Source organism: Ranitomeya variabilis, chromosome 8, assembly GCF_051348905.1.
Source record: "Ranitomeya variabilis isolate aRanVar5 chromosome 8, aRanVar5.hap1, whole genome shotgun sequence".
NCBI lineage: Eukaryota > Metazoa > Chordata > Amphibia > Anura > Dendrobatidae > Ranitomeya > Ranitomeya variabilis.
Genome location: NC_135239.1, coordinates 209,962,629 through 209,975,736, shown reverse-complemented (window position 1 = coordinate 209,975,736; position 13,108 = coordinate 209,962,629). Strand labels below are relative to the sequence as shown.

The 13,108-nt window shown below is 48.9% G+C and overlaps 1 protein-coding gene across 4 annotated transcripts in view; it reads right to left on the bottom strand.

Moving 5' to 3' along the window:
• FGD5 (FYVE, RhoGEF and PH domain containing 5) overlaps positions 1-13,108 on the bottom strand; it is a 129,396-nt gene that overhangs the window by 77,216 nt on the left and 39,072 nt on the right. For all 4 annotated transcript variants that reach the window (XM_077276695.1, XM_077276693.1, XM_077276692.1 and 1 more), the window contains exon 2: positions 2,690-5,474. In XM_077276695.1, the coding sequence (XP_077132810.1) occupies positions 2,690-5,474 (2,785 nt within the window). The remainder of the gene's footprint in view (positions 1-2,689; positions 5,475-13,108) is intronic.

Genomic DNA, 13,108 nt, shown 5'->3' with positions numbered 1-13,108 from the left:
ATACTGCTCCTATGTACAAGAATATAACTACTATAATACTGCTTCCTATGTACAAGAATATAACTACTATAAGGCCGGTTTCACACGTCAGTGGCTCCGGTACGTGAGGTGACAGTTTCCTCACGTACCGGAGACACTGACACACGTAGACCCATAAAAATCAATGCATCTGTTCAGATGTCATTGATTTTTTTGCGGACCGTGTCTCCGTGTGCCAAACACGAAGACATGTCAGTGTTCGTGGGAGCGCACGTATTACACGGACCCAATAGAGTCAATGGGTCCGTGTAAAACACGGACCTCACACGGACATTCTCCGTCTGGGGTCCGTGTGCATGCAGGAGACAGCGCTACAGTAAGCGCTGTCCCCCCCACATGGTGCTGAAGCAGCGATTCATATGTTCCCTGCAGCAGCGTTTGCTGCAGAGAAAATATGAATAATAGTGTTTAAAATAAAGATCTATGTGTCCGCCGCCCCCCCACCCCCTGTGCGCCCCCCCCCCGCTGTTCAGAAAATACTCACCCGCTCCCACGTTGGCTGTCACTCCTTCCTCTCTGCCCCGCGCCTCCTACTGTATGCGGTCACGTGGGGCCGCTCATTTACAATCATGAATAGTCGGCTCCGCCCCTATGGGAGGTGGAGCCACATATTCATGACTGTAAATGATCGGCCCCACGTGACCGCATACACTAGAAGCCGCGGCCAGACCAGGAAGCAGCGAGGGAGGCGGGTAAGTATTTTCTGAACAGCGGGGGGGCGCACAGGGGGTGGGGGGGCGGCGGACACATAGATCTTTATTTTAAACACTATTCTTCATATTTTCTCTGCAGCAAACGCTGCTGCAGGGAACATATGAATCCGCGATGCAGGGTACCACACGCGTGGGTACCACACGCTCCGTGTGGTACCCACTCGCCATACGGGCGGCACACGTGTGCCGCACGTATGGCCTGCGTGAGTTTCCAGGCACACGGACACGGATAACTCCGGTACCGATTTATTCCGGTACCGGAATTATCTGGACGTGTGGGACAGCCCTAATACTGTTCCTATGTACAAGAATATAACTACTATAATACTGCCCCTATGTACAAGAATATAACTACTATAATACTGCTCCTATGTACAAGAATATAACTACTATAATACTGCTCCTATGTACAAGAATATAACTACTATAATACTGCCCCCTATGTACAAGAATATAACTACTATAATACTGCCCCTATGTACAAGAATATAACTACTATAATACTGCTCCTATGTACAAGAATATAACTACTATAATACTGCCCCTATGTAGATGAATATAACTGCTATAATACTGTGGTCCGTGTTGGTGGTGAGTGGGCTCTGGCTCGCATTCACACCTGCGCTGTGTACATCAGTGTCATTACTTCCTCCCTCATTATCTTGTCTGCAGTTCGCTGTGGCTTCGCGCCTTCTCCCCGGGGGTCGGTTTAGTAGCCGCAGATACATTATCATCAAGCGAACAATATCTTAATATTCGACTCTGGCCCCTCCCATCTGATGACATCACTGGTCGTTATCCAATCAGCGTTGGCTTGGGGATGATTAGCGCAGCAGAACGTCGCGTCCAGGCGCCTGAGCTTTATGATGAAGTCTCAGGATATCTCGCAGATAATAGGTAGCACTGAATGTGATATTATCCGGCCGCTCCACGGAAAAATGCAGCCTGCAAACCCCATGGGGAAAGTTGTGCGGAGCTTAGTCAGCAGCGCGGCCCCCAGCACTGCAGCGCGGCCCGTCAGCCTCAGCAATTACTGGATTGCAAAAACCAATCAACCCTGCGACAAACGCGACCACTGCTGATAATTGTATGAAGCCATCATCCCCCGATCACGGGAAATCACACATCTATTAGAGCCGAGGGCTGCGCTGTCACACGTGTAAATTGCAGTTTAAATCATGTGATATAGCGACATAGCCCAGGGGAGGCGCGTGCAGAACAGGAGGCGCTGCGCCTTTAACAAAGCCCCGATCAGACCCTGTAAAACTAGAGGGGGGCCACTTACTATAGAATTGTACCTAATTACCAACCATAATTGCCCCCGAGATTCTGCCCCCTTCACAACATCTAACTAAAAGGGGTATAACAGCCCAAGCTATGGGTTGGTGACATTGTACGCCACTGGAGCCCCCATCAATTGATACAACAAGGGTCCCACATCCCCCCCATTTCACCCAGGCCATGCACCCAACAGCACTATTTAAGTCCACGATGGCGCAGTATTGTAGCCGTGGAACAATGGGGAACAGAACAGATGTCCAAAATACTTTGTTCCTCACATTATTCAGGATCTCTGCTTGCTGAACACCTGTATAGAGCTAACAGGTCTCAGCTGAAGGTTTGTTACAGTTGCATGCAGTCTGGTAAAGTCTCTACATAAATCTCCTTCCTGTCCTGATAGTTTGCTACAATGTATCAGTGCAAATAGAATGTATCAGCCCACAGAGAATTGGCGACACTGGATACAACTGCAACTGAAAATTGTGCATATACCCTAAGGGGCTTAGGCCTAGGAGGCGCAGAGGCAGCAGTCACCGAACCTCGGCATCTGTGGTCCTACCGGGCAAACCCTCCATGTAGTGTGGACAGAGGATCACACATAATGTGACACATGCCCCCCCAAAAATCACATTGCTCAGGTTTTGCACCATACATACCTTTCAGCTTCTTGCTCGGTTGTAAACTGCTGTTTGACTTCAAAAGTATTGAAGCTGCTCATATCCACATATCCATCATTCTCATTGGCGGAAGACAAGGCTCTGGTGGGATCCTCAAAGAATTCGGTGAAGGTGCTGGCCCTAGCAGGTCTTCGCGGTGGGATCTGTATATTCTCATAATCAGACGTCATGGCTGGGATATTCTCGTAATCTGAAGTGTCCGCATTGGGGAAAGAAATAGACCTGGGTTTAGTTAAAGGTAAAGGCATAAATGGTGGTCGGGAGCGGTCCTCAAAGGACTCCACCCTGGCAACACTCCTGTTAAAGGCCTTGGAGGTTCCTTTCCTCTTCATGTCCTTGTAGAAGAGCATGGCGGTTGGAGAATCTGGATGGCATGGCATCCCCGAGCGACTCGGCAACTGAGGGGAGTTCCCAACACTTCTTCTCTCCAGGTCCATTAACCTTGAGGGACCATGGTAGCTTGACTCTGAAGAGGACCTGGAGCACGACACGTTGACGTCCACGTGGACCTTGTTTTCTGTCTTCTTCTTGAACTTCAAGGTGAGGAACTTTTTGAATGAGGATTTTTTCTTCTTGAAACCTTTCTCCGAAGAGTCATTCTCAAACAGCGAAGGAGAACTTTTGGTTATTGGCTTTTTTGTAATGCTGGCAAGCTGGAAGGGTGGAGGGATGTCCACCAAAGAGGTCGGTGTGGACATCCCACTGTGTGTATGGTAATTTCTCTGAGAAAAGCTGCCCGATGAGCTAATGATGTACGGGGAGAAGTTGACATCGGACTCTATATACATTGATGCTGCATTTTCCCTGCCTTCCACTGAGTAGGATCGGGGATATATTATAAAACGACTTGGTTTCCTTGGTAAGGCCCTTATGAAATCTAAAGGCTTAGAAGGCATCTTCTCAGACTTGGCATTCATCAAAAGGTCAGTATTGCATGGTTGAGCCTCCATTTCTGCAACAGTCTCCTCCGGCACGGTCTCCGGAACATTACCTGGGATTTTTCCCGAGTATGATCTTGTCCTTGTGACAATATTCTTTCGGTCTATGTTGACTACATGGTTGCCCTCATCATGGTTGACATCTTCCATGATGTTCTCTTCCTCTTTCTTGTTGGGAGGACTGCCATCTGTGCCGAGCAGCTTCCTACTTCGAGATTGTGCACTATCCTCCAGGACATATGGGTTGCTGTCATCCTCTTCTGCCTCCACAATGATCTCCTTGACCCTCGCTTCCTGGTCTTCAGGTGACTGCTCTGCTGCATCAGCTTCATCCTTTGGAAATAATGTATCACCCTGAGTATCTAAAGCTGGGTCAGCATCATTACACTTACTTCCTTCATCATCTGCAGTGTTCTCTGAAAAGTCTTCTTTTACCTGCTCAGTCTCTGCCAAGGTGGAGTCTTGTACATTTTCTGCCTCTGGTGTGTCTTCTGGCAGCTCATTGATGTCATCATTACCTACACATTCAAATGGGATTATCTGACAGTTGTCATCTCTAGAAACTTCCTTTGTCTCTTCAATGTCATGACCAAACCCAATACCCACATCTGATGCTTCTTCATTAGCTTCAGTGACATTGACCATAGTGTCTCCATTAGTTTCGTGCTGAACTTGCTCTTCAGTATCGGGATCTGATACAATGTTGCCTAAGTCTTCATTGCAGCCATCCAATTCTTCATCAATATTAGTATCCTCTACGGTCTCTACTCCATTGACTAAAACGTCTGCTGTAAAGTCTTGCTCGTTTTTTTCATTTTCTTCACGTTGGGAAGTCTCATCCTCACATTGGGTTCCTTCATCCTCATTCTGGGCTGTCTCCTCTGTCTCATCCACACATGGATTGGCCTCATCCTCGCATTGGACTTTTGAGATTCTAGTAGACCCAATATCTAAAGGTTCAGGATCAGATGTTCCATTAGATCCATCATCATCACTGTGATTATTGCACCGAGTCTCATCCAAAGAGACCTCATAGTCATTGACAATGCCATCGCTGAAGGACTGGCTATCTTCACTTGTGTCTTGTGTCAAAATAACCTCTTCACACCCCATATTATTTATGTCCTGTTCTTCCCCAGGTTTTGCATTACATTCATTACTGTCCAAAGTTAAAAAATCATCCATATCTCCAAGGTCATTTTTAAATTGCATTGAACCAGAATGAGACACCAAGCTGTCCGCCTCAGCGGTGGATGAAGACCTCAAGCTGAGGGCATCTGTATTGTCACTGTCATCAACCTCTGTAGAGTCCCCAGAATCTACTTCTTTCAAGGGTGCACTATCTGGGAGTCCACTGTCTTCCTCTCCAGCTTGAGAAGGACTAAAGCTTGTGATGTCCCCTTCCCCTGATGTAGCAGTCCAAGGGTCTCCAAGCCCCTCAGAAGATAAACTTTTCTCACAATCAAAGTCCGTACATTCCTCATCTGTCAACTGAGACTCTGGAACCGAAATATAATCCTCATAGGTCATGTCCAATGATTCCGACTCATCACACAGCGATCTATAGTGGTCGGCATCGTAGATCTCCACCGGACACACAACATCCCCATTGGAACACTTGTTTAAGGAATTGTTCTCGTCCTCTATGCACCTCCTCTCTGTAGCTGGAGACAACACTGGTTTAGGCGCGATCGGAGGCTTGGGTCCCCTGGACATAGACTTTGCTTGGTGGACAAGACCAGCTTTTGAGAGAAGTGGAGAAGAGAACTTGGGACTGAATGAATCCAGACCTTGTGGCTTTGGTGCAAGAGCAGGTTTGGTGACTTCTGAAAGATAAAAAGAAAAGACGAAATTTGTAAATAAAGAACCTAAGTCAATGGTCAATATTAAATTGTATGCGGAAGAATAGACAAGGATGGCCAAGGTAGAGTAATCGGGATTTAAGGCCTCACACACATTAGATTAAAGTTGCACAAATGTTATGAATTAAGTAGCGCTGTCCGAGAGAGGAGTCTGGAGGGGAAAGAAGAGTCTGGAGGGGAAAGAAGAGTCTGGAGGGGAAAGAAGAGTCTGGAGGGGAAAGAAGAGTCTGGAGGGGAAAGAAGAGTCTGGAGGGGAAAGAAGAGTCTGGAGGGGAAAGAAGAGTCTGGAGGGGAAAGAAGAGTCTGGAGGGGAAAGAAGAGTCTGGAGGGGAAAGAAGAGTCTGGAGGGGAAAGAAGAGTCTGGAGGGGAAAGAAGAGTCTGGAGGGGAAAGAAGAGTCTGGAGGGGAAAGAAGAGTCTGGAGGGGAAAGAAGAGTCTGGAGGGGAAAGAAGAGTCTGGAGGGGAAAGAAGAGTCTGGAGGGGAAAGAAGAGTCTGGAGGGGAAAGAAGAGTCTGGAGGGGAAAGAAGAGTCTGGAGGGGAAAGAAGAGTCTGGAGGGGAAAGAAGAGTCTGGAGGGGAAAGAAGAGTCTGGAGGGGAAAGAAGAGTCTGGAGGGGAAAGAAGAGTCTGGAGGGGAAAGAAGAGTCTGGAGGGGAAAGAAGAGTCTGGAGGGGAAAGAAGAGTCTGGAGGGGAAAGAAGAGTCTGGAGGGGAAAGAAGAGTCTGGAGGGGAAAGAAGAGTCTGGAGGGGAAAGAAGAGTCTGGAGGGGAAAGAAGAGTCTGGAGGGGAAAGAAGAGTCTGGAGGGGAAAGAAGAGTCTGGAGGGGAAAGAAGAGTCTGGAGGGGAAAGAAGAGTCTGGAGGGGAAAGAAGAGTCTGGAGGGGAAAGAAGAGTCTGGAGGGGAAAGAAGAGTCTGGAGGGGAAAGAAGAGTCTGGAGGGGAAAGAAGAGTCTGGAGGGGAAAGAAGAGTCTGGAGGGGAAAGAAGAGTCTGGAGGGGAAAGAAGAGTCTGGAGGGGAAAGAAGAGTCTGGAGGGGAAAGAAGAGTCTGGAGGGGAAAGAAGAGTCTGGAGGGGAAAGAAGAGTCTGGAGGGGAAAGAAGAGTCTGGAGGGGAAAGAAGAGTCTGGAGGGGAAAGAAGAGTCTGGAGGGGAAAGAAGAGTCTGGAGGGGAAAGAAGAGTCTGGAGGGGAAAGAAGAGTCTGGAGGGGAAAGAAGAGTCTGGAGGGGAAAGAAGAGTCTGGAGGGGAAAGAAGAGTCTGGAGGGGAAAGAAGAGTCTGGAGGGGAAAGAAGAGTCTGGAGGGGAAAGAAGAGTCTGGAGGGGAAAGAAGAGTCTGGAGGGGAAAGAAGAGTCTGGAGGGGAAAGAAGAGTCTGGAGGGGAAAGAAGAGTCTGGAGGGGAAAGAAGAGTCTGGAGGGGAAAGAAGAGTCTGGAGGGGAAAGAAGAGTCTGGAGGGGAAAGAAGAGTCTGGAGGGGAAAGAAGAGTCTGGAGGGGAAAGAAGAGTCTGGAGGGGAAAGAAGAGTCTGGAGGGGAAAGAAGAGTCTGGAGGGGAAAGAAGAGTCTGGAGGGGAAAGAAGAGTCTGGAGGGGAAAGAAGAGTCTGGAGGGGAAAGAAGAGTCTGGAGGGGAAAGAAGAGTCTGGAGGGGAAAGAAGAGTCTGGAGGGGAAAGAAGAGTCTGGAGGGGAAAGAAGAGTCTGGAGGGGAAAGAAGAGTCTGGAGGGGAAAGAAGAGTCTGGAGGGGAAAGAAGAGTCTGGAGGGGAAAGAAGAGTCTGGAGGGGAAAGAAGAGTCTGGAGGGGAAAGAAGAGTCTGGAGGGGAAAGAAGAGTCTGGAGGGGAAAGAAGAGTCTGGAGGGGAAAGAAGAGTCTGGAGGGGAAAGAAGAGTCTGGAGGGGAAAGAAGAGTCTGGAGGGGAAAGAAGAGTCTGGAGGGGAAAGAAGAGTCTGGAGGGGAAAGAAGAGTCTGGAGGGGAAAGAAGAGTCTGGAGGGGAAAGAAGAGTCTGGAGGGGAAAGAAGAGTCTGGAGGGGAAAGAAGAGTCTGGAGGGGAAAGAAGAGTCTGGAGGGGAAAGAAGAGTCTGGAGGGGAAAGAAGAGTCTGGAGGGGAAAGAAGAGTCTGGAGGGGAAAGAAGAGTCTGGAGGGGAAAGAAGAGTCTGGAGGGGAAAGAAGAGTCTGGAGGGGAAAGAAGAGTCTGGAGGGGAAAGAAGAGTCTGGAGGGGAAAGAAGAGTCTGGAGGGGAAAGAAGAGTCTGGAGGGGAAAGAAGAGTCTGGAGGGGAAAGAAGAGTCTGGAGGGGAAAGAAGAGTCTGGAGGGGAAAGAAGAGTCTGGAGGGGAAAGAAGAGTCTGGAGGGGAAAGAAGAGTCTGGAGGGGAAAGAAGAGTCTGGAGGGGAAAGAAGAGTCTGGAGGGGAAAGAAGAGTCTGGAGGGGAAAGAAGAGTCTGGAGGGGAAAGAAGAGTCTGGAGGGGAAAGAAGAGTCTGGAGGGGAAAGAAGAGTCTGGAGGGGAAAGAAGAGTCTGGAGGGGAAAGAAGAGTCTGGAGGGGAAAGAAGAGTCTGGAGGGGAAAGAAGAGTCTGGAGGGGAAAGAAGAGTCTGGAGGGGAAAGAAGAGTCTGGAGGGGAAAGAAGAGTCTGGAGGGGAAAGAAGAGTCTGGAGGGGAAAGAAGAGTCTGGAGGGGAAAGAAGAGTCTGGAGGGGAAAGAAGAGTCTGGAGGGGAAAGAAGAGTCTGGAGGGGAAAGAAGAGTCTGGAGGGGAAAGAAGAGTCTGGAGGGGAAAGAAGAGTCTGGAGGGGAAAGAAGAGTCTGGAGGGGAAAGAAGAGTCTGGAGGGGAAAGAAGAGTCTGGAGGGGAAAGAAGAGTCTGGAGGGGAAAGAAGAGTCTGGAGGGGAAAGAAGAGTCTGGAGGGGAAAGAAGAGTCTGGAGGGGAAAGAAGAGTCTGGAGGGGAAAGAAGAGTCTGGAGGGGAAAGAAGAGTCTGGAGGGGAAAGAAGAGTCTGGAGGGGAAAGAAGAGTCTGGAGGGGAAAGAAGAGTCTGGAGGGGAAAGAAGAGTCTGGAGGGGAAAGAAGAGTCTGGAGGGGAAAGAAGAGTCTGGAGGGGAAAGAAGAGTCTGGAGGGGAAAGAAGAGTCTGGAGGGGAAAGAAGAGTCTGGAGGGGAAAGAAGAGTCTGGAGGGGAAAGAAGAGTCTGGAGGGGAAAGAAGAGTCTGGAGGGGAAAGAAGAGTCTGGAGGGGAAAGAAGAGTCTGGAGGGGAAAGAAGAGTCTGGAGGGGAAAGAAGAGTCTGGAGGGGAAAGAAGAGTCTGGAGGGGAAAGAAGAGTCTGGAGGGGAAAGAAGAGTCTGGAGGGGAAAGAAGAGTCTGGAGGGGAAAGAAGAGTCTGGAGGGGAAAGAAGAGTCTGGAGGGGAAAGAAGAGTCTGGAGGGGAAAGAAGAGTCTGGAGGGGAAAGAAGAGTCTGGAGGGGAAAGAAGAGTCTGGAGGGGAAAGAAGAGTCTGGAGGGGAAAGAAGAGTCTGGAGGGGAAAGAAGAGTCTGGAGGGGAAAGAAGAGTCTGGAGGGGAAAGAAGAGTCTGGAGGGGAAAGAAGAGTCTGGAGGGGAAAGAAGAGTCTGGAGGGGAAAGAAGAGTCTGGAGGGGAAAGAAGAGTCTGGAGGGGAAAGAAGAGTCTGGAGGGGAAAGAAGAGTCTGGAGGGGAAAGAAGAGTCTGGAGGGGAAAGAAGAGTCTGGAGGGGAAAGAAGAGTCTGGAGGGGAAAGAAGAGTCTGGAGGGGAAAGAAGAGTCTGGAGGGGAAAGAAGAGTCTGGAGGGGAAAGAAGAGTCTGGAGGGGAAAGAAGAGTCTGGAGGGGAAAGAAGAGTCTGGAGGGGAAAGAAGAGTCTGGAGGGGAAAGAAGAGTCTGGAGGGGAAAGAAGAGTCTGGAGGGGAAAGAAGAGTCTGGAGGGGAAAGAAGAGTCTGGAGGGGAAAGAAGAGTCTGGAGGGGAAAGAAGAGTCTGGAGGGGAAAGAAGAGTCTGGAGGGGAAAGAAGAGTCTGGAGGGGAAAGAAGAGTCTGGAGGGGAAAGAAGAGTCTGGAGGGGAAAGAAGAGTCTGGAGGGGAAAGAAGAGTCTGGAGGGGAAAGAAGAGTCTGGAGGGGAAAGAAGAGTCTGGAGGGGAAAGAAGAGTCTGGAGGGGAAAGAAGAGTCTGGAGGGGAAAGAAGAGTCTGGAGGGGAAAGAAGAGTCTGGAGGGGAAAGAAGAGTCTGGAGGGGAAAGAAGAGTCTGGAGGGGAAAGAAGAGTCTGGAGGGGAAAGAAGAGTCTGGAGGGGAAAGAAGAGTCTGGAGGGGAAAGAAGAGTCTGGAGGGGAAAGAAGAGTCTGGAGGGGAAAGAAGAGTCTGGAGGGGAAAGAAGAGTCTGGAGGGGAAAGAAGAGTCTGGAGGGGAAAGAAGAGTCTGGAGGGGAAAGAAGAGTCTGGAGGGGAAAGAAGAGTCTGGAGGGGAAAGAAGAGTCTGGAGGGGAAAGAAGAGTCTGGAGGGGAAAGAAGAGTCTGGAGGGGAAAGAAGAGTCTGGAGGGGAAAGAAGAGTCTGGAGGGGAAAGAAGAGTCTGGAGGGGAAAGAAGAGTCTGGAGGGGAAAGAAGAGTCTGGAGGGGAAAGAAGAGTCTGGAGGGGAAAGAAGAGTCTGGAGGGGAAAGAAGAGTCTGGAGGGGAAAGAAGAGTCTGGAGGGGAAAGAAGAGTCTGGAGGGGAAAGAAGAGTCTGGAGGGGAAAGAAGAGTCTGGAGGGGAAAGAAGAGTCTGGAGGGGAAAGAAGAGTCTGGAGGGGAAAGAAGAGTCTGGAGGGGAAAGAAGAGTCTGGAGGTGACGGAGGAGTCTGGAGGTGGAAGAAGAGTCTGGATGGGGAAAAAAAAAAAAAAAAGAGTCTGGAAGTGACAGAGGAGTCTGGAGGTGGAAGGAGGTCTGGGAGTGACAGAGGAGTCTGGAGGAGAGAGAGGAGTCTTGAGGGGAAAGAGGGTCTGGAGGGGCGAGAAGAGTCTGGAAGGAACAGAGATCTGGGGGGACAGCGGGGTCTGGAGGGGATAGAGGAGTCTGGAGGGGACAGAGGGATCTGGAGAGCACAGAGGGATATGAAGGGGAGAGAAGGATCTGGAGGGGACAGAGGGATCTGGTGGGGACAGAGGGATCTGGTGGGGACGGAGGGATCTGGTGGGGACGGAGGGATCTGGTGGGGACGGAGGGATCTGGTGGGGACGGAGGGATCTGGTGGGGACGGAGGGATCTGGTGGGGACGGAGGGATCTGGTGGGGACGGAGGGGAAAAGCGTGTCTGGAGGGGAAAGAGGAGTCTGGAGGGGAAAAAAGAGTGGAGGGAAAGGAGGGATCTGGAGGGGAAATAAAAGCCTGGAGGGAAAAAAGTCGGGGGGGGGGGGGGGTTGGGGGAGTGGGAGTCTGGCAGCGGATTACTTCCCTATTCCCATTGACAACACATGCACACTTGTCCAAACCGAGTATACATGTGTATGGCAGGGAGCAAGGAAGAGCTGTCAGCCAAGCGAGTGTTCGGACAATAGCTGTTGTAGGTATATGGCCATCTTTTTTTGATGAGGACAGAGCCATGGCTATAGGGTTGCTAAAAGGGGATCTTTAAGGTCCTACAAAGAAGAAAGAGGTCACAGAGAAAAGATCAAAAACTATGATTGTGCTGAGCATTGCTACCAAGCAGAGAAGGTTGTAGTCAGGCTTGGACTGGCCACAGGAGAATCCTCCGGTGGGCCCCTGCGCAGGAGAGGGCCACCCTCCGACAATGGTTTTAGTGTTTGCTGAGACCCCTATCCGCAGGGTCTCCCCCGCAGCTGCATAGTCTTTTTTTGCATATACATCAATACTAGGTGGATCCTAGAAAAATTGTCCTTGGTGCCCACCATTATTTTATGTATGGGACCAATATTTGTGCTTTCTAAGATAAGAATGATCATTGTAATTTACTTATTTTTTGTTCCATTTTTGGGAAGATTCTCAATTTGCATCACGACAAACTCGAGGCCTAAATAAAGCTCCATGGCGAGGAATTATGTAAATGACGGAGCTTGGAATATAAGAAATATATGAATAATGCCTGCATGATTGTGCAACAAACAAAATCGATTCCCCTTTTTGTATCTGACAATTCAGCGATGATTTATCCTCCTAAACCTCATTATTTCTCCGTCTTAGAGGTTTTAGTGCATATTTTAATGTCAGGATTATAAAGGAACGTGATTTATCATTTCTATGGGTCCTAATCTCGTTATCCCCAGAACTAGATGAGGAATTTGTAGGCATCGACCTCCAGGGAAATGCTTCCTTCCTGTACCCTTGGGACTTATGATCTAGTTTCCTAATAAACAGCATGGCGGCTCGGGCTGATTGTTGGCAGGAAGTTGTGCAGGACAATATATAATCAGTCACTGAGGTCACTTCCTGCCCAGAATAACATTTTGTGACATTCTTCACCGCGGCTCTGAAATCCGTCAGAACATGCGCCGGACTCGATTATACCGCCCTGACACCGTGTGATTCATCAATTATTATAGGAAGGCTATAACATGACATCAGAAAAGAGACTTTTAATAGAAGCCCTTTAAATGGGAAATAGCTATGTAGGAAATAGGAAAATAGTAAGTCATGATGGAAATCCTGGGCTGTCGTGCTTACATTGAGGGAGGGACTGATACCAGGGATCAGATGCATATCTTCACTCTCATGGGTCCCAAATTTGTAACCATGACCCCAATACTATGTATCATCTGTGATTCCGGTGTTTTTATATGTGCCGGAGAAGCCTCAGGGGCCAGGACCACGATACAACCTCTTCCTCTGCACCCTATATAGCTACACCCATGGCACCCTATTGAGCATAAATGTTGGTGCCCTTGGATGTGACAGATATCAGATCTATCCAACTGTGCTTTATTCTAATAATTAAGCTATATTAAGGCGCCTAATTTTACCATTTATGGGAATAAAGGACATGATAGTGATGGATAACAGGGTCCCGATAACATGTAGGATTATCCAGATCCCGCACATCTGCTATTTTACTGCTGATCAAAGAATTTGCTTCTGTCTTTCCAAGTGGATGTAATAACAATAGCCTGCCACTTAGACACCACCAGCGTCTACAGGGTTAAAAACACTCCAGAGACTTTTAGCAATGGCAGGAAGGAAGAAATGGATCTGTAGGCCACATCCTGTTACTATGACCCACTCCCAAATCTCAGGGACACACTCACAGAGAGGCTCTGTCCCCAGGACATGATGTGCACTGTACAACCATGGAGCACAAGCTGCCAGGCTGCCCCCTGCTGGTGCCACAGCATGCCCGCAGCCTGATATTACTATAGAAATCGGGATTAATGGTTTTATCTTCTGAAGTGCACCTGTGTCATTAAGAATTCATTCACTATGTGCAGTTGGATAAATGAGGCTGCGCTGCGAGGATCTGCAAGGGGAATATCAAGCGTAATGTGCAGAATGAGAGAATACAAGGTTCGAAGGTTATATCATATGGAGAAAAATATGTCGAGTTCAGCTATAAAAAAAAAAAAAGTTTCATCCCTATTTAATGCAGAATTAATATAAATTATAACATGTGCAAAATTAATTTCT